The following is a 21,658-nucleotide window of genomic DNA, read 5'->3' as shown; positions in this document are numbered from 1 at the left end:
ACATTAGGCAAGAAATTTCTATTTTATGGAGAACAGATAGGAAAAAAGTCAGTATGTACAGAGCTTTTTCTCTGTAGCTGTCTCAGAGAAGGATCTTCCAAGACTTCAAATGGAAAGGAGAACTTGCTGCAAAACAGCTAGAAAGCTAGCTAGAATTCTAACTATAATTCTGTTTAAAGTTCTTGTTTTCAATTTTGTTTACTGTTTCATTCCTTCTCCAATGGTTGATGTGCTGAATTAAAAGCCTTTGGCTCAACAAGACCAAAACTCCTTTAGAGACTGGGAAAGAAGTTGCAGGTATCTAATTGCTTTTCACACAGACTTTCAACTCATCTTCCTGTTTTCGGCATTTGGTTTCTCTAACTCTGGAGCCATTCCAGCGTTCTGCATTCCAAATCCTTTCTTCTTAGTTTCTCCCCCAAGCAGGACCTTTCAATTCTTTTGAGTCCAATAACACCATTACACATAATTCCCAGCCCAGTATTCCACTGATCTCTCATTTGCCAGTATCTCTTTCCCGCCTACCATCATTGTAATGGGAGGGAACAAAAACTGAAATATGTTCAGTTTGCTGCGTCAAACTGTTAATCATTGGGCCATAGCAATAGCACAGTGGATAGGATGTTTGCCTTGCATGCACTGACCAGGGTTCGATCCCTGGCATCCCAGATGGTCCCCTGAGCCTGCCAGGAGCAATCTCTTAGCATGGAGCCAGGAATAAACCCTGAGTGCCATCGTGTATAATCCAAAAATAAAAACAAAACACAGGCCCGGAGAGATAGCACAGCGGCGTTTGCCTTGCAAGCAGCCGATCCAGGACCAAAGGTGGTTGGTTCGAATCCCGGTGTCCCATATGGTCCCCTGTGCCTGCCAGGAGCTATTTCTGAGCAGACAGCCAGGAGTAACCCCTGAGCACCGCCGGGTGTGGCCCAAAAACCAAAAAAAAAACAAAAAACAAAAAACAAAAAAAAACCCACAAAAACCTGGTTTTATGAAGAAGGAAGGAAGGAAGGAAGGAAGGAAGGAAGGAAGGGAGGGAGGGAGGGAGGGAGGGAAGGGAGGGAGGGAAGGAAGGGAGGGAGGGAGGGAGGGAAGGGAGGGAGGGAAGGGAGGGAGGGAGGGAGGGAGGGAAGGAAGGAAGGAGGAAGGAAGAAGAGAGAGAACAAAAACAACAAAGAAATAAATAAAGAAAAATAAGAAAGAAAGAAAGAAAGAAAGAAAGAAAGAAAGAAAGAAAGAAAGAAAGAAAGAAAGAAAGAAAGAAAGAAAGAAAGAAAGAAAGAAAGAAAGAAAGAAAGAAAGAAAGAAAAAGAGAGAGAAGCTAAGAATGGGATAAGTAGTCTATAACATGACAGCATAAGAGGCAGACAGGTGTCATAAAGTGGGCAGGCAGGCAGAATAGTTATGGTGAAAAGAAAGTGACAACAAAAGAGACCAGTGGAAAGAAGTAAAAACCAAAGAGCTTGGAGCTTCAAGAGCAGAGTGCATGGGGCTGGTAGCAGCAAGTAGCAACTGGAATTGTTGTTCCAGACATGTACATAGAGACTGGCTAGGGATTCTTAGAGACTGTTAGAAGAAATAAAGGCAGGGAAGTAGAAGGAATGTTACTCTTATTCTCTAAACAGATCTGAAATTTCAGCTGGTTGAAGAAAGAGATGGTAAATTATAATATTAATCTGTATTCCCAGCCCTATGTTAAATAAGTAAGTCACACTACAGCTGCCTTGTTAGGGTATGTTTCCAACACACTGGCACAGAAAGAAGAGGCAGTGTGTCATCTTCTTGAGGGCTAGACAGCCAGAACTTGGACAGAAAGATATTTGTTCCTCCCACAATAAGCCAAAATAATTAGTCCTAACTACTCATAGCAATGGGAAGCAGAACAAGTATAATAAACATACCAGTTCAGTTTGGGATTCTAATGACATTCTGAAACATACTAAATAAGGACTGGAATGAGAGTTCTGCAGGTAAAGCATTTGCCTTGTATACAGCCCACCCAGGTTTGGTCCCTGACACCCCATACAGTCCCCTGAGCACCACCAGGAATGAAAGCTGAGCAAAGAGCCAGGAATAAGTTCTAACCACTGCTGGGTATGGCCCCAAAATAAACAAACCTCTACTATCCCCCAAAAAAGCTTTGCAAATGGTCTAAAGTTTTTAATTTATAGAGCCTAAATTGTTCTCTGTTTAAGAGGCCCCACTGGTAAGTCACTTAGGAAACAGGTAAGAGAGGAAGCAGCTGACCAGAAAGTACTGAAGATAAACACACACACACACACACACACACACACACACACACACACACAAAACCAACCAACCAATCAACCTAGGGTTCTGGTCCTACATAAAGAGCCAGCAAAGAGTTCACCCAAATATTCAGGCCTTTTTGCATCTCTCAGAAACCCTCCCCTTTCTCCATCCATTACCAGAAAGGGAGAATGGGAAGAGAGGGGGATGAAAGGGTAGAGCTCTGAGAAAACACTGAACAGCTAACTGTACCAACTGCATGTGACTGCAGATGTTGGCCACACTTTTCACCGTGGGAATTCGAGGAGTTCAGTCTATGTCCCCTTCAGCTACACCTTCCACCATGCAAGCCATGTCTCCTCATTCAAGAATTGCCCTATATATGCTCTTTCATTTCTGGGCCTTGAGTATGCAGTTCCCAGACTGTAATACTGTTACTTTTTTTTTTTTTGGCTAGGGGTGGTGGGGGGAGGGTGTTTATTTTGGGTTAGTTTGGTTTTGGTGCCACACCCAGCAGTGTTCAGGGCTTAGTCCTGACTGGCTCTGCTCTCAGAAATCAGTTGTGGTGTGGTTTGGGGGATCATATGGGGTACCAGGGATTGAATGTGGGTCAGTCAAATAACAAGGCAAGCACCCTTCCCACTGTGTTACCACTCCAGTACTATACTTCTTTCCACAGTTCATGTTCAAGATCTATTCTTCCTGCAAGGCAAAAATCAAACACTACCCTACAGGAACTTGTCACAAGGCCCCTGAACTAGAAATAACTGTCATTCTTTTGGTATTCCCTGAGACATCTGGTGATATCTCTGCAGTGGCAGAATTTATCACACTCTGCCTTGCCTTACAATTAATTGATAGGTACCCGTTTCTCTACTGACATTTAAATGCCAATGGTAGGGACTCACTCCCATTCAAAGCTCTAGCGCGAGCACGCACACACACACACCCGCTCATGCAGCCAACAGAGCACCACACACAATGAGGTTGGGACCCTTTAAAGCAAACAACTGATACATGCGAAGAACAATGCTACATTTTAGATGGCTCACATGTTTAAGGGCTTTAACATACAGAGGGAGAGAAAAACACTCAAAAGCAGCTATACTCTGTTCAGTATACAAGTATGAGGAAGTGCCAAAGCACTGATGGTCTTAATACAGTAGAAAAACTAAGAAAACACTACTGAAGGGATCTGGATAAACTGTCTCTAGTGAGATGGGCTTTCTTATTTAGGCCAGCACACATACTGTGACAGGATAGGGCAAAAGACGAAAGATGGTTGAAGTCTCTGCCTAATACGAGCACCTAGGTTGGCAAAGAGATAGGCAGGCAAATGCAAAGTGTTTAAAGTGAACAGAGCAAGGAGTGTTCTGTTACTTCTCTCTCCACAAGAAGAGAAAATACAAAAGACGGTTGCAGCCAAAACAACAAAACAATGCATCAGGTAAGCCATTTGCCTTGCAGGCAGCGAACCTAAGTTCAATCTCCAGCCTCCCTTATGGTCCCCTGAGCACCACCAGGTGAGGCCTGAGTGCAGAACCAGGAATAGTCCCTGAGCATCACCAGGTGTGGCCCCAAAACAAAACAGAAAATACTCAAGGCAACAGAGGACAGAGAGAGAAGGTCAGAAATCAGAAACCTAGAGTGGAAAGGCAGAGATGAGTGAAATCTGGAGGGCCTTAAATATGAAGAACACAGCTGACTGTCCTAGATAAGTTAACCCGAAGTGGCAGCAACAGCAACAGGATATCCTTAAATGTCTCCCTTTTCATCTCCCAGATGGCAGAGATGGATTTCTGTGAGCATCTTGGAATAATCAGAGATTTGTTAAGTCAGCAGTCCCTCCCCTAATCCTAGTAAAAACCAGCTTCCACCTGCTGCTACTGCAATCCCCACTACTCTATGGCTCTAACCAGCTGTCAAGCTCACTTAAGGGATGGATAGTCTAAAACATAGAGGGGAAAAAGAAAAGCTTTCCCCAGCATGGGTAGAGACACTTATATTCATTCAATCATTCATTCATTTACTTGCTTACTTATTTTTGTTTTGGGCCACACCTAATGATGCTCAGGGATTATTCCTGGCTCTGCCTCAGAAATCACTCCTGGCTTGGGAGACCATATTGGACGCCTGGGGATCAAACCGAAGTCCGTCCTAGGTTAACTGCATTAAGGCAAATGCCCTACCACTTACGCCACCACTCCGGTAGACACTTTTTAAAACTACAAAGAGCTCAGGCTGGGGAGCAAAGGGTGTGATACAGTATACATTCTGGTATGTGGAGTGAGATCTACAGTGGTAGTGGGATTGACCCTGATTCGCTGTGTACCTGAAACCCGACTATGAAGAACTTTGTACATTACAATGGTTTCAATAAAATAAAATAGAAAGGCTGAGTAGCTCTGCTCTACTTCCTGTGCCCCTGAGAAGTTTCTAAACTGTGTCTTCCCTGTCTGTAGAATAGATTTTCCTTCAAAAACAAGCAAGAACTGTTCTCCCTGGCTCTGGCTCTAAGCTTGTTAGACCTCTCCTCAGCAAAATGTGGTGCTCTCTTCCTGAACTATGGAAAATCCCATCTTTTCTATTTGCTTTTTTGTTTTTGAGTCACACCTGGTGATTCTCAGGGGTTACATCTGGTTCTCCACTCAGGAATAATTCCTGGCAGGAATTATTAACAGCTTCTTACTGTTTTCCTAATACACTAAGTATGCGTCCTCCATCTAAAATACTTTCCCCTCAGATATGTTCACAAGTCCCCAATATCCTGACTTCATTCAGATCTCTACTGGGAGGGGCTAGCTCTGATCACTTGAACAAAAACAGCATTTTCAGGGCCCAGAACCTGAACCTGCCCTATTTTCTTTCACCACTGGACATTTCTTATCTATTCTTTGTCCAGTGTCTGTCACAATCTCTACCACTTGAATACCAGCGCAGACTCCCAGAAGTTTTGCCTTTTGCTCACTGCTGGGTCCTCTGTCCTAAACAGGGAAGCATCCCTCTATAACCAATAGACTTGGCCCACACTTGCTTTTGTAAATAAAGTGTGACTGGACTGTAGCCATGCCCATTTGTTCTGTATTGTGTACTGTGGGATTAACCGAATGTCATCCCACTTGTTATATGCCTTGTTACTCATTGGTTGGAAACAGCTTTGAAAGTAGCATCTTGGATTGGTGTTTAGACCACTTAATCTCCACTCCAGGGTGTGATCTGATTCTTCCCAATAAATATCCTGGGTCTCAGGAAAATGCGCCCTGGCATTTCTGACTTTCCCCACTGAGCTATCTGCTTCTCAGAAATGGAAGACTTGTGTGTTAGAACTCCTGAACCCATTTCAACCTCTTTAGTGTGTGTGGATTAATTCCTTCGTTGGCGTTTGCTTCCAGACCTGCATCTCTCCAGCGTCCTGTCTTTGGAGCTTGAGGTGTGATTAACAGTGTACAGCTGCTTTGGGGCTACAACATTAGAGCTAAGTAGCTACAACTGAAACTGTCTGACCCACAAATCCAAAAATATTTACTATCTGGCTCTATATGGGAAATGCTTGCCAAGTGGTTCACACATCTTTTTGCGCCCTTTCTTCTTCCCAGCTGGAAGCAAGTAGTGATGTGATGAGTTGTTTGGATGGAAAGAGCCTTTCTAAGTTAACTGTTGGGAAGTTGGCTGGTTCCACACGGAAGAGGCAACAGAACACCAACATTCAATAAATCACAAATGGAGAGGCAAATTACAAGCAAGAAATACGTCTTCAGAAAGTAAAAGTAGTATCATTTTCTATCAACCAGTCTATAAATTGAACCTGGTTGGCCAAGAGACTAACAATGGAGTTCAAGTAAAAAAGAAAAGAAATGGGAAAGGGGTGGGGGAGAGAAGAGAATGGCTTAACAGGATAGAGCTCATGATTTGCATGTAGGAGGCTTGGGTTTGATCCCTACACCACATGGTCGTCGTGTCCCGTCCCCCCCCCCCCAAACATTGATGGGGAATTCATCCCCTAAGCACAGAACTAGAAATAGTTCCTGAGCACAGAAAGCAAGAGCAAGAGAGAGAGAGAGAGAGAGAGAGAGAGAGAGAGAGAGAGAGGGAGGGAGGGAGGGAGGGAGGGAGGGAGGGAGGGAGGGAGGGAGGGAAGGGGAGGGAGGGAGGGAAGGGGAGGGGAGGGAGGGAAGGGGAGGGGAGGGAGGGAGGAAAAGGAAGGAAGGAAGGAAGGAAGGAAGGAAGGAAGGAAGGAAGGAAGGAAGGAAGGAAGGAAGGAAGGAAGGAAGGAAGGAAGGAAGGAAGGAAGGAAGGAAGGAAGGAAGGCAGGCATGTGCTTCTTCTGCTCTATAACTCAGGCCCCTTGGGTCTAAGTTTAACAACCACTTTAACTCACAACACAACTCCAAGAAAGGGTACAAAACTGAGTTTCTTTTTCTTTTCCCTTTATTTACATATCAACTTTGTGAAGTTACAAAGTTATTCAAAGTGGGGCCAGAGTGGTAGCACAATGGTTTGGGGCTTGCAAGCAGCTGACCCAGGACGGACTTGGGTTCACCCTGGGTTTGATCTCCACATCATCACTTGAGCCAGGCGTGATTTCTGAGCGCAGAGCCAGGAGTAACCCCTCAGCGTCACTGGGTGTGCCCCCCCCCAAAAAAAAACCAACAACAAAAAAGAAAAATTACAAAGTTATTCAAAATTTCAGGTATATGTTTTAACGCTGACCCTTTCACTAGTGTCCATCTCCCTCCACCAAGGCCTCCCCAACACATTTTGCCTCCCACCCCCCAGGGGGGGCTCTCTTTAAGAAGCTTCAGCACTGTGGTTCACAGTAGGATTTTGCATTTAACACTTTTGTCACTTCTTTTTCTTTATTTAGTTTTAGTTAAAACATTATGCGATACAGTTAAAAAGTTGCTGATTATTGAATATGGGTAATGCGACAATGTTCCAACATCCATCCTTTCACTAGTGTTCAGTTCCTGCCACCCATTTCCCCAGTTCTCCTTCCCTCCCCACCTGAACCCCCTACCCCACCTACCCTTCCTTCTCTTCTCCCCCTCCCTCTCTCATTTTTCTTTTAGGCAATGACTTTACCATCTTTCAGCACCACCTCCTTCCCCCATTGACCACTTCCTCCAGCAAAACTACTTTTTCTTTCTTTTCTTTTCTTTTCTTTTCTTTTCTTTTCTTTTCTTTTCTTTTCTTTTCTTTTCCCTCCCTCCCTCCCTCCCTTCCTTCCTTCCTTCCTTCCTTCCTTCTTTTTTTTTTTTTTGGTTTCCGGGTCACACCTAGCAGCGCTCTGGGGGTTACTCCTGGCTGTGCACTCAGAAGTCGCTCCTGGCAGGCTCGGAGGACCATATGGGATGCCAGGATTCTAACCACCAAACCATCATCCGTCCTAGGTCGGCTGCGTGCAAATCAAACCCCCATCACTGTGCTATCACTTGGACCCCTTGCAAAACTACTTTCTAATGAATCTGAAGACATATTACAAGCATACAGTAAGCATACACATGGGCACATGGGCTCTGAGGAAGACAATCTCCCTTTCAGTTCTAATTGCTTATGGAAAGAGGTAAAGCCGAAAATGAACACAACTACCCAAAGAAAAAAAATCATCGGAAAAACCCTGGGAATGAGAAAAAAAATTGGAAGTACAAATTTTTCAACATAGCACATGTTTTGAGATCCAAAGACTCAAAACTGGGGCCAGAGCAGTGTCACAAGCAATAGGGCATTTGCCTTGCACGCGCTAACCTAGGACAGACCACAGTTCGATCCCCCAGTGTCCCATATGGTCCCACAAGCCAGGAGCAATTTCTGGGTGCATAGCCAGGAGTAACCCCTGAGCGTCACCAGGTGTGGCCCAAAAACCAAAAAAAAAATCAAGTACTTGAGACTATATATTCAAGAACAGTAGTAAAAGGCAACCTCAGCTTTCTCTCCTGGAAGCGCACAGAGGTGCTGCATCTTGCCTAGCTTGCATCACCCCTGCTGCACTAAACCAACTCTGAGGAGACCTTCTGCCCCAGAGTAGCAACAGGGCAGGTGAGTCATCTCACAGGATCTCAAAGCTTCGCTTCTAGGAACAGCTGTGTTGGATCCCAGACAATATAGCTTTGTGCCTTGGGCAGATCCCTTAATATCTATAAGCCTCGGGGTTTTTTTTTTTTTTATCTGTAACATGAATGGCTTTGTCAGATGTCCTCAATGGCTGTTTAATATAATCTCTCTAGATCTATAATTACAACTATATAAGTCACTACAGAGAACATAAAAATGGCACCCATCAACAGCTCCTCACGCACTTCCTGATACCCTTCCCTGTCTACTCTTTCATCATAAAATCAGTGTGACAACAAAATTAAGCAGACTCCACACTCTAATAGTTGGCTCTGAAAGCCAGTGTGTGAATTATTCTAATGCTAATTGCCTAGAAATTATTTTAAATTTCTAATAAAATAAATCATTCTAACATTGGGGTTGAGAGGTAATAATACACTTGCTTTGCACTGCGTTGAGGCTGAATTCAATCCTTAACAACAGAAAGAAAATATTCTTTCTTGGGCCTAGAGAGATAGCACAGCGGCTATCTTGTCTTGCAAGCAGCTGATCCAGGACCAAAGGTGGTTGGTTCGAATCCCGGTGTCCCATATGGTCCCCTGTGCCTGCCAGGAGCTATTTCTGAGCAGATAGCCAGGAGTAACCCCTGAGCACCGCCGGGTGTACCCAAAAACCAAAAAAAAAAAAAAAAAAAATTCTTTCTTTTTCTTTTCTTTTTTTTTTTTTTCTTTTTGAGCCACACCTGTGACGCTCAGAGGTTTACTCCTGGCTCTGTGCTCAGAAATCGCTCCTGACTTGGGGGACCATATGGGATAATGGGGGATTGAACTGCAGTCTGTCCTTGGTCAGCCGCGTGAAAGACAAAAGTCCTATTGCTGCGCCACCAATCCGGCCCAAAAGAAAATATTCTAATGTTGTGGGAAAGACATTAACTTCTGAAGGCTAATCTCTCAGACCTGGGTTCAAAACCTCAGTAGGGTTGTTGAGAAAATTCTGGAAAGGCTTATGCAAGGAGATCTTTGAAGAACCACATAATAGTAGTTGCAAAATCAAGTGTGTGTGTGCAGGTTAACTGGGGGGAAGACAAATCTTCTAAGCTGATGTGTTACTACATACTACACACACACACACATCAGTGTTACTACACATGCATCACTACACACCACATACATGTTTCCACAACACATATATTACTATACATAGCACATGTGCTACTACATACTATATAGATACACTACTACATGTATGAACACAGGATTGGTAGCCCCATTCTGCTACCACAAATTAAAGAAAAAGAAAAGAGAATTTGTGGGCCAGAGTGATAGCACAGTGGTAGGACGTTTGCCTTGTATATGGCCGACCCAGTACATGCTCCACCCAGTACAGGCCCGATTCAATCTCCGGTACCCCATTTGGTCCTCCAAGCCTGCCAGGAGCGATTTCTGAGCACATAGCCAGCAGTAACCCCTGAGGGCTGCCAGGTGTGGCCCAAACCCCAAAAAATAAATGAGAGAGAATCTGAGATAAAGAATAGAAACATGGGGCTGAAAAGATAGCATAGAGGTAAGGCGTTTGCCTTGCATGCAGAAGGCTAGTGGTTCGGATCCAGGCATTCCATTTGGTCCCCTAAGCCTACCAGGAGCAATTTCTGAGCATAGAGCCAAGAGGAACCTCTGAGCGCTGCCAGGTGTGACTCAAAAAAAAACCAAAAAAAGAATAGAAACATATTAGTCAGGTGACTACAGATTTCATAAATTAGAAGCTATAAAAATTATTCACTGAATTTAGAGTCATTGCCCAATTTGATGATCCCAGATGACAGAAAGACGAAGTCTCAGCATTTGGCTACTGAGGGGGACCAAACCTTCTGGAGTGATCCCTGAGAACAGAGCCAGAATAAGCCCTGAGCCCTGCTGGGTGTGGCACAAATAAACAACAAAAATATTTGGTTAAGAAGGGCCAAGCACTTTACTTCCTTTTTATTTTGGGGAGGGGGGAATCGTTGGGCCCCACTCAGTGGCACTCAGTGGTTACTCCTGGCTCTTCACTCAGAAATCACTTCTGGCAGGTTCAGAGGACCATATGGGGATGCCAGGGATCGAACTTAGATTGGTCTCACGCACGGTGAACGCTCTTCCTGCTGTGCTATCACTTTGACGCCAATCAGGCTCTTTTTCTGAAGAGGAAACATCCCACTGGAATCCCACTTCAAGCATCAAAGATGAAAATTCACAAGGATTTACGCTCAAGACTGATTGCAAAATTTTGAACCATATGTAAGTATGCATGTTTCTCTGGGGAAAGGGTTTATCACTTTCAAATATTTTAAGAGTTTCATCACCAGAAATATACAAATAATTTTTTTTAAAAATCTCATATGAATACTAAGTTTCACACTCTCCTTAACTCGCCAGGCCACCACTAGAGACAGAAAGTTGTGTCTCCCTAAAATTCAGCAAGACAGAAAAGGTAACATGTTGTGAAGAGTGACTCCAATATACATAAGAGAGATTAATTCACGTGGTTGCAGTTCAAATCAGTCCAGTAATGTCAGTGATGAGAAGTATCAAACATTAGTATACACTTGATGGAGAAATCTGAACTCTTTCCAGTTCTTTCATCTTTGATCTTGGACAAATCTCTCCCTGCTTCTAATCTTGGGTTCTCATCAGAAAATGTCATCAGGGGCCTGAGAAGTGGTGTAAGAGATAGGGCGTTTGCTTTCCATGCGGCTAACCTAGGATGGACTGGAGCGCGATTCCATCCCCCGGCATCCCATATGGTCCCCCAAGCCAGGAGCAAATCTTTCTGAGCGCATAGCCAGAAGTAACTCCTGAGTGTCACAGGGTGTGGCCCAAAAAGCAAGAAAAGAAAAGAAAAGAAAAGAAAAGAAAAGAAGAGGAGAGGAGAAGAGGGGAGGGAGGAAGGAAGGGGGAAAGAAAGAAAGAAAGATAGGAAGGAAGGAAGGAAGGAAGGAAGGAAGGAAGGAAGGAAGGAAGGAAGGAAGGAAGGAAGGAAGGAAGGAAGGAAGGAAGGGGGAGAGAGAGAGAGAGAGAGAGAGAGAAAGAAAGAAAGAAAGAAAGAAAGAAAGAAAGAAAGAAAGAAAGAAAGAAAGAAAGAAAGAAAGAAAGAAAGAAAGAAAGAAAGAAAGAAAGAAAGAAAGAAAGAAAGAAAGAAAGAAAGAAAGAAAGAAAGAGCAGCAAACTGTTCTGTTTAGATAAAACCATCAAGAACTAGGGTTGGAAAGATGATACAGTTGGTAGAGCCCTTGATTTGTCAACAGCCAACCCAGGTTTAGTTCTAGGCATACCCTATAGTTCCCCCAGCCTGCCATTTGTGATTCCTGAGTAAAGAGGCAGGAGCAAGCACTGGGCACTGCTGGTGTGGACCCCTCCAAAAAATAAAAGTAAAAACAAAACACACTAAACCCATAATTCATCAGAAGTGAAAACAAATCCAAACTATAGACTTGGGGGCCGGTAAGACGTTTGCCTTGTATGCGGCCACCACTGGACGGATGGTGGTTCGAATCCCCACATCCCATATGGTCCCCCCCAAGCCTGCCAGGAGTGACTTATGAGTACAGAGCTGGGTGTGACCCAAAAAAAAACAAAAAACAAGCAAACAAACGACAGACTTGAACATAAAGATTTTTCTCCACTCGTAGAAATCTCATTATTATTCATAAATAGCAATGCGTATTATATAACTATTACATAATCAGTATTAGATGATAGGTATTAATATCGCATATTTAATGCATAATTATTTTAAGTATATTCTCTAAAGTTATCTTTAACAGTATTTTAGGTCAATGATGATCCCCATTTTTTAGTTGACCATCTGTATTACCTAGATATTCATAAGCTATGAATATCCATGGAATCCTATGGAACCCAATAGGATATAATAGTTGAATAATGAATATCTACTGAATCCTAATAGAGCTAGGATTCTAATTAGAAACATTACCAAGTTTTGTGTGTGTGGTTTTGTTTGTTTGTTTGTTTGTTTGTTTTTGGATCACACCCAGCTGCACTCAGGGGTTACTCCTGGCTTTGCGCACAGAAATCACTCCTGGCAGGCTCAGGGGACCCTATGGGATGCTGGGAATCAAACCGTGGTCTGTCCTGTGTTGGCTATGTGCAAGGCAACTGCCCAACCTCTGTGCTATTGCTCCGGCCCATTACCAAATTTTGGTTGGTGAAAAGCAAATGAAAAAGCAAAACAAATGAGAAGTAATTGACTTAAATGAAGAATACTAAGTACTGCAATGATAAGCCCTTGTAGAATTTTTACTCCTTCCTGAAACATAAATGTTGAAGACAGATTTTCTCTAATGCAATGGTTTTCAACAATCCATCCATGCATGACCCAGTGCTGGTCTGCAGCTATGAAAAGGCTGACAACCACTGGTAGGTACTACCTAAGACCGAGGTTATAACTGTCACTCGAGTGCTCTCTTCAGCAGCACATATAACAACTGTTACTCCCGGGGCCAGAGCAATAGCACAGCGGGTAGGGCACTTGCCCTGCACATGGCCATTCCAATTTTGATCCCCAGCATCTCATATGGTCCCAGGTCTTCCAGGAGTGATTTTCTGAGCACAGAGCCAGGAGTAACCAAGGTGTGGCCAAAAAAAACCAAAACCAAACAAACAAAACCAAAAACCCTGTCACTCCAAGGACCAGAAGGCAGAACAGGTGTTTCCAAGTGCAAAAAATTGAGGTCTGCTCTAAAATAAAAATTAGTATAGGTCTCCTTCTTAGGCAAGTCATGTCTCTATCACTGCCCTTGAAAAAGACTGGAGGTTTGTTCACTACAGGATGGACTAGAGATTCCAGACTCAGATAACCGAAGCACCAATAAAGACAAGGAAGTGACAACATTCGGAGGAATTAAGAAAAATACTAAAGCAAGAATCCCAGAACCTTCTACCAGAAGGCTCTGAAAGGATAAATCCAGATTTATTCCACCTTAGCTCTCAGAAGCCTGGAGGGAGAGCCAGGAATTCCAAAAAAGATAGTTCTGAATGGCCAGGCCGATCCCCTTTCAACAATGGCTCTCAGAATGTGGCCTCAAACCAGGGCAGCAGCACCAGGAACCTGTCAGAAATGTGAATTCTTGGGCCCACGCCAGATCTCTGAACAAGAAATTCTGGAGTGAGGCCCAACAATCAGTAGTTGAACAGGGCTGCCAAGTGACGCTAATATACACTGGAGTTTGAGAACCAATGCTTCGTAGGCAAGCCCACATCAATAAAGCTTCCAAGAGTTTATCTGGAACCACCAGATATCTGAGAAAAGACTATCTTGAAAGAATAGAGACCAAAAGATATTTCACAGAGCAGCACTGGTGAAGGACAATGAAATGAGGTGATCTGGCCCTGCATCATTACAATGCCATTGAGCTACACCCCAGTTGCTACTGAAAAACTAGAAAACAATCTCAAAGATGATCCAAAGACTGGTCCAGCACCAGTCTGTATAGTGCTTTATGTTCCAAATCTTTGACACAAATACAGAGATTTAGATGGCTACTGTAGATAGAACTACTTTGGATAACTTCCTCATATATCAGAAAGGGGCTGGGGGAAGCATTTTAGTGGGGAAAAAAACAGGCATTGTTATGCAAATGGTTGCTATGACCATGGAATCAAAATGAACAAAACCCTCCAATTTGTGGGGGTTTGGAGCTGCTTCCTTTGAACCAGCTCATTTTGGGGTTGAGGGTTGAACTATCCCTGCAATACTCAGGGGTTGGTTACTCCTGTATTCATTCAGGAACCACTTTTTTTTTTTTTTTTTTTTTTTTGGTTTTTGGGCCACACCCAGCAGTGCTCAGGGGTTACTCCTGGCTGTCTGCTCAGAAATAGCTCCTGGCAGGCACGGGGACCATATGGGACACCGGGATTCAAACCAACCACCTTTGGTCCTGGATCGGCTACTTGCAAGGCAAACGCCGCTGTGCTATCTCTCCGGGCCCAGGAACCACTCTTGAAAGTGCTTGGAGGACCATATGGCATCCTGGAGATAAGATTCTGAGTATCAAACTAGGGTCACCTGCATGCAAGGCATGACCCCATATTCACTATACTATTGCTCCAGCCCCATCCAGCTCATGTCGGTTTCCTTCTAAATAACCTTCCCACCAAGGAAAGTGTCTCTCCTAGAAAACAAAACTCCTTTACGAGTCCAGAGTGTCAGGCATTCCAGGCATAATGCAAAGAATACTACAAATTTTCTTATTTAATCCTCCCTCCTGCTGATAAGGGGAGTAAGGGATCATTGAAATAAATTTTAGCTCTTAAAAAAAAAAAAAAGACATTTGAACGATTAAGTAACTCCCAAGATTACAACTAGGATTTGACTAATCCCATCTCCAAAGCCTCATTTTTGCATGTTCTACTTTACAGTCTGCAGACATCTGACTCAAAATGTTATTCCCTTAACATTAGAGAAAATAAGAATTAAAAGACTATATAAGCGTTGCTGAAGCAATAGGGCCTTTGCTTGCACAAGGCAGGTCAGGGTTCCATCCCAGGTACCCCATATGGTTGGTTGGTTCCCCGAGTACCAAGAGGAATTCCTTCCTGTAGATTAGTGGTTCTCAAATAGTGCGCCTGGGGGGGGGGGAGGCGAGGCTCTGTAAAGGAGGGCACGTTTGACCATGGCAAACACTGTCATAACAAGCTAAGCCCCGTGTTTATGTCTCTGTATGTCTCCGGAGCTGAGAATTGCTGAGTCCTGCTGCAAACCCCGCTTCGAAAAGCTATGCATTGCAAAACGTGCTCATTGTAGCCATTCATCCAGACATCACTTCTGACTAAAAAATCAGTTCAAATTATCTTATATATTTTTGTTTTGCAGGTTAAAGTTTTTTTTAATAAAGATACTATTTACATGGAGCTGGAGAGATAGCATGGAGGTAAGGATCTTGCATGCAGAAGGATGGTGGTTCGAGTCCCGGCATCCCATATGGTCCCTGTGCCTGCCAGGGGCGATTTCGGAGCATAGAGCCAGGAGTAACCCCTGAGTACTGCTGGGTGTGAACCAAAAGCCAAAAAAAAAAAAAAAAAAAAAACCTATTTACAGTCGCCTGGGGGTGTGTGTGAAAAATGTTTTCTTCTTCCTAGGGGGGCCTGACAGAAAATAATTGAGAAGCACTGCTGTAGATCCAGGAACATCGCCAGGTGTATCCCCCAAAAGAAACCATATAGTTTTTGTTTTGTTCTGGGTCTTAAAAGGCTTGAAAGGCGGGAGCTCTCAGTGGCATCACTCCACCCCTGTTCCACAGCAGCCTGATCTGGATCAGCTCAGCCGGGCTGGAGCAAGAATAAAAGCAGCGTGGAGAAAAAAAAAAGGGGGGGGGGAGCCGGGCTCTCCAACCACAGAGCCAAGGTGGGGACAGGTGAAAAAAATGCACCCTTCCAAGCAGCTCAGACCTGCAACCTGACCTGTACCCAGGTGTGCACCGACTGCACTGGCCAGCCGGAATCTTGAGCTGCCCACCTCAATCCAGAAGGGTCCCGATCCGATTCACAACGTGCATTTTTTGCAGCAAGACAGCCATCGCGCAATCAAGGGCGAGCAATGACTCCGAAAGGGAAGCTTGCACAAAGACGAGGTCCACGAGGAGAGAAGAGGCATCCGTGGGGACCCCTCAGAAAGCAGGGGCGGCCCTTACCTTTTCTTCCCCAACAGAGGGGAATGAATGCAGTTAATAAAAAAGAAAAGGAGAAGAGGAGGGTACCCCCAAATCCTCCACTCCCAGGGCCTCCGGGGTGTGCACCTCAGCCTTTCCAGCCAAGTGCAAAACGGCTGCCCTGAGTCTCCCCCACTCCACCCTCTTCCCTGCTCGTGCTCCCTCCTGTCTCCGAACCCCCAGATCCAAGCCCCGCTGGCTGGACCTCCTGAACCATCCATTCTCCCCACTCCTCCTCTCTCCATCCGGCTTCATCTCCCCAACCTGGGACCCGAGCCGCACCTTGAGGGTCACGTCGCACAGCTTGCCCTGCCTCCGGATCTCTTCCATGACGCCATAGCCGCGACTCGGCAACTCGGACACGGAGAAATGCACCAGATCCTCCAGCTCCTCTGCACCGTCCTCCACCATCTTCCCCGGCCGCCGCGACTGCGACTGCGCCTGCGCGGTTTAAGGCTTGAAATTTACCAAGGCGGGGTGGGGCGGGGTGGGGGCGTGGTCAGGCGCAGCGCGGAGGGCGAGGAGCTGAAGTGGCAGGAGCCTTGTCGGCCACCGTCGTCCCAGATTCCCCAGCAGCACCGGAAGTTGACTTGTGTGGCGAGAAAATGTCTGCCTTCCTTCGCGGAGTCCGCTCTGACCTGGTGCCGGCAGTTCCCACAGCCTCTCTAGAGCCACCGTTTTCATTTTCCGTCTCCGCTGGGAAAGGGCTTCTTTCGTTTCTCCGCTGAGAGATAAGGACAGCGGAGCTCGCTTCCGCCATCATCGCTCGAGACTTCCGGAAGTCCCTGGAAACTTCTTCCGGGTCAAGTCCCCGGAGACGGCCGGGATTTCCGGAAGTCGTCGTTGCCATGGCGACGCTGTACACAGCCCAGCTGATGCTAGTGCTGATGCTGATGCTGCGGCGCTGGCCCGGGGGTTTCTGCAACTGCAGCAGCATCCGCTATCTCGCTCCCCCTCCCCGGTGCATGGCCGTCGCTGGAGCGGTGAGCTAAGGACCTTCGCCTCGCATCGCTGGGGTTGGGAGAAGGGAAGCAGGAGAGAGGGATTGCAGTCTCGCGGCCTGACAGGTTAGGGGATTCGAACCTAAGGATCTCGGGTCCCAGGAGTGTCCTTCATAGTTCTTGAGTCACAGGGTGCGAGGGTGGATAGCAAAGGTCTTAGGGATTCTTTTGCACTCGTCTTCCTTCCAAGGGAAGGAACTAGGGGGTCTCTAGTCTCAAGCCCTGCTTGGCTTTGCAGATGTCAACCAGGCCAGAGTGAGAATGAGATTAAATGATTTTTTTCAATACCCCCCCATTGCCTCCAGGTTCACACAGGCAGGCAATGGGGGGGTCAGCATGCTGATGAGAGAAAGGGGAAAAAAAGGTCGATTATGCCTGGAGCTGAGTCTTGCTTAACTCCAGATTGGGCTTTGATTGATTTTTCAGGGTTCCCCCATTCAAGTCCCTACAGCTAAATCCAAGACTTGCTCTCTTCCTTTCTTTTTACTGAGCATGTCCATACTTGATAGCAATTTTAGTATTGCTAATACGGATACGAAGTAAGTAGGGGTCTTTCCTGGTGTCCAGGAAATTGGTTCACCAGTTTACCGAACAAATATTGAAGGGGGGCTGGAGTGGTAGCACAGCGATTGCCTTGAACACAACCAACCTGGGTTTGATCATCGGCATCCCATGTGGTCCCCTGAGCCTGCCAGGAGGGATTTCTGAGCACAGAGCTAGGAGTAACCCCTGAGCACTGCCCCGTGTGGCCCCAAAACAAAAGGAAAGCAAATATTGAAGTGCGGTGTGCAATCCTCACAAGACCCTGAATGAGGAGTACCTTCCTAAAGGGAGAGTGGGGCAAAGGAACAATTTGGCTTTTTGTCAGTTCTTCCTGAAAACCAAGCGCTCTTCTGGAAGGGCTTATAGGATCAGGGATTTGGAAATCGGTGTGGGGAATGTCATCATATGTCCCTTGGGACTCTCTCAGTAGTGACCGAAGATGGACCCACGTGTGGACACTCAGCCACCCTCTGACTTTCAGCTATGAACCTCACCGCCAACCATTTCCTGAGCATCTGCTCTGTGCTGGGCATTGTTCTGGATACGGAGGGGGTATATAAAAGACATAAAAGGCACAGCCCTGTCTTTCAAGCAGCTTGTAATTTAATTTGGGAGCTGAAATCCACTCAAATGAGGCGGCGTAAAAATGGTAACAAGCATTATTTCAGTAAGTGAAATAATGGAGACCCCAAGTGTCTGCATGTTGAGGCTTGCTTGAGGTGAATCAGACCCCTAGCATGCCCAGAGCCAGTAGCGTGAGCATGGGAGGGGCTTGGGAAGCCCTGGAAAGGATGTTGCATGTGCATGTGGCCCATGGAAGGCCAGAGAAAGGGCAGATTTGGATGGGAGGAAGCGCTTGCAAGCTAGCCTGTGCTCCTTGTGTTATCTGTATGTGCTGGCTGGTGGGAGGGAGGTTTGAACATAGGCCTCTAGAGCTGCCCTACTTCTTCATAGTTTCTCTTTTAAGTACCCTGGGCTGCTAGCACCCAGGCATCCTTTCTTTTTCTATTATTTCCCCCAGGGTAGGGGCTCACAATGTGTGAGGCCTGTAGGGACATCTGGCTGTTCTTAGCAAACCAGGCTAGTGATTCAATATAAGGACATCATGCAATGATATTCAGGCCCTGCATTGCCAGGAATTATTCAAGCCACCCTAGTGGTGCCTGAGAATCTCCAGGGATACATCCAGGGGACCTTGTGGTGCCAGGGATTGAACCAGGACCAGGTTCATTCAGTGCATATACCTTCCCCTTATACTATCTGTCCAGTCCCCAAAGTACCATCTTAGCTCACTTATCACTTATCACTGGTGGATAGAGCTGATGATGGGATGTTTTCTTCAGTTTCCTCATTTTGGAATTCATGTTAGAACTATTTTTGACAATTTATTTCTAGGACTCTTGGCAGATAAAAATTTTAGTCCTGGGTCAGAGAAAGAGAACAGTGAAAAGGGCACTTGCCTTGCATGTGGCTGACCCTGTTTCGAGCCTCAGCATCCTTTATGGTTCCTGAAGCCCTCTAGGAGTGATTTCTGAACACCGAGCCAGGAGTAACCCCTGAGCATAGCTGGGTATGGCACTCCTAAAATACATTTCTTTCTTTTTTATTTTATTTTTTTGTTTTGTTTTTGGGTCATACCTGGCAGCGCTTAGAGTTTACTCCTGGCTCTATGCTCAGAAATCACTCCTGGGGGCCCGGAGGTATAGCACAGCAGCGTTTGCCTTGCAAGCAGCCGATCCAGGACCAAAGGTGGTTGGTTCGAATCCCAGTGTCCCATATGGTCCCCCGTGCCTGCCAGGAGCTATTTCTGAGCAGACAGCCAGGAGTAACCCCTGAGCACCACCAGGTGTGACCCAAAAACCAAAAAAAAAAAAAGAAATCACTCCTGGCTGGCTCCGGGGACCATATGGGATGCTGGGATTCGAACCACCGATCTTCTGCATGCAAGGCAAATGCTCTATCTCCTTGCTGTCTCTCCGGCTCCACATTTATTTCATGGTACCAGAGCTATAGTACTTTCTTGCTTTGTGCAAGGATGACACAAACTTAATACCTAGCACCCCACATAATGCCCCAGCCCTTCTAGGAGTGACCCCTGAACTCAACCTAGAATAAGTGCTAAACACAGTCAAGTGTGTCCCACTCCAATAAAAAATTTATCCCTGGAATTGGACAAGCTGTGATCTCTGCTCATCTAAATACCTTTCAGAATATTTTCTAAAAATTGAAAGATCTGAATGATCTCTGACTGAGAAACTTCCTGAAATACCTTTGAATATTGGAAGTGGGCATATATTCACTTTCTACAGTGGACAAATATAAAAAAACCATGTCTGGGACTAGAGTGACAGTACAGTGGGGAGGGAGTTTGCTTTGCATGAAGCCCACTTGGGTTCAGTCCTCAGCATCCAATAAGATTCCCTGGGAGGGCCCGGAGAGATAGCACAGCAGCGTTTGCCTTGCAAGCAGCCAATCCAGGACCAAAGGTGGTTGGTTCGAATCCCGGTGTCCCATATGGTCCCCTGTGCCTGCCAGGAGCTATTTCTGAGCAGACAGCCAAGAGTAACCCCTGAGCACCGCCGGGTGTGGCCCAAAAAACCAAAAAAAAAAAAAAAAAAAAGATTCCCTGGGAACCAGCAGGGATGATCCCCGAGTGCAGAGCCAGGAATAACCCCTGACCATCTCCGGGTGTGACCCCCCCAAAAAAAGGAACATATTTGATATTTGATTTGCTAGCTAAAGGTTTTATTGAACAGGTTAGAATTTTTTATTTTATCTCCCTCATTGAAATTGTAAACTGAAAGGACAGTTTTATTTATTTAAACCCTATTTATCTTGCTTCCATTAAAATATTGAATGCAGGGGCTGGAGCGATAGCATGGAGGTAGGGAGTTTGCCTTGCATGCAGAAGGTCGGTGGTTCGAATCCCAGTATCCCATGCATATACTTGGGTGACCATCTGAGATACCAGAATTGCCACTTGCAAGGCAAGTGGCCTACCTACTGTACTGTCACTCAGATCCAAATGTTAATGTTACTTTATGTGCTATTTTGATAAGTGTCCTAGAACTTAAACCTAGTGTGTCATGCAGATGAGACATGCTCTGACTTAATATTCTTTTTTTAAAAGCTAAAATTCAGGAGTCAGAGATAGTGTAATGAAGTACCGCACTTGCCTCACACATAGCCAACCAAGTTTGATCTCTGGCACCACATATGACCCTCAAGCATTACCAGGCATAATCCCTAAGCACAGAGCCAAGAGTAAGGTTTCTACACAGTTGATGTAGCCCTTCTTCTTACTCCCTCACCAAAAAAGGAGATTGTACAGTGACTGATTAAGGAACATACCTTAAAAACAGCTGACCCTGCTTGGACCCTGGTATCATATAGTCTTTGGAGCATTTCAAGGGGCAACCCTAAAAATCTCCTGAGCATTGCGTGGGTGGCTCAGGTAATTCCAGTACCTCATCCTTAGGGCCTTGCATTGAACTATCATCCCAGTTAGTCAAAATTTGCCAGGATTGCCCCCCAGCTCACACTGAGCACTGTTTGGGAGGTTCCCCTAAATATTTGTGAAATAGAGAGACAGAGTGATAGCACAGTAGTAGGTAAGGTGTTTGCCTTGCATGTATTCAATCCAGGTTTGATCATTGGCACCCCATATAGTCCCCGAGCCTGCCAAGAGTGGTTTCTGAGCACAGAGCCAAGAGTTAATCTCTGTGCGCCGTGGGGCTTGTCCCCAAAACAAAACAAAAAAACCTTGTGAAATAATTCAGCTATACTTAGAATCTATTGTGCATGACTCTTTTATGCATAGGTTTAGAAAATTTGTTTTGGGGTGTGTGCATCTGTGTATTTGTTTGTGTATATTTAACCTAACATTGGCTGGGATATTGTTCAGGGGTAGAGTATGCCATGTATTTATGAGAACTTGGGTCTAGGCCTTGCAAACTCTGCTTTCCCTCCTCATACACATACTAAACCATGTATTAATTTACTTGTTAAGTTGCTTTACAGTACCACAAGTGACTGAAGGGGTATCATGCATATCACTTTATCTCCTGTCAGCACCAAGTTCTTGTTCAGAGTGATCATTTCCAACTAT

General features: G+C 45.3%; 2 protein-coding genes across 3 annotated transcripts in view; one reads left to right on the top strand and one right to left on the bottom strand.

Annotated features, from left to right (window-relative positions):
* The window catches only part of KLHL18 (kelch like family member 18), a 48,700-nt gene extending 32,281 nt beyond the window's left edge, over window positions 1–16,419 (bottom strand). For both annotated transcript variants that reach the window (XM_049777354.1, XM_049777355.1), the window contains exon 1: window positions 16,289–16,419. In XM_049777354.1, coding sequence (XP_049633311.1) covers window positions 16,289–16,417 — 129 coding nt within the window. In that variant the 5' untranslated portion in view covers window positions 16,418–16,419. The remainder of the gene's footprint in view (window positions 1–16,288) is intronic.
* Window positions 16,420–16,825: 406 nt separating this feature from the next.
* Window positions 16,826–21,658, top strand: part of KIF9 (kinesin family member 9) — a 62,495-nt gene continuing 57,662 nt past the window's right edge. The window contains exons 1-2 of the mRNA XM_049777336.1: window positions 16,826–16,989; window positions 18,032–18,217. Coding sequence (XP_049633293.1) covers window positions 18,034–18,217 — 184 coding nt within the window. The 5' untranslated portion in view covers window positions 16,826–16,989; window positions 18,032–18,033. The remainder of the gene's footprint in view (window positions 16,990–18,031; window positions 18,218–21,658) is intronic.

The sequence above is a fragment of the Suncus etruscus genome, chromosome 7, assembly GCF_024139225.1.
Source record: "Suncus etruscus isolate mSunEtr1 chromosome 7, mSunEtr1.pri.cur, whole genome shotgun sequence".
NCBI lineage: Eukaryota > Metazoa > Chordata > Mammalia > Eulipotyphla > Soricidae > Suncus > Suncus etruscus.
Note: the sequence above shows the minus strand (reverse complement) of the source record. Positions and strands in the feature narration are given on the sequence as shown.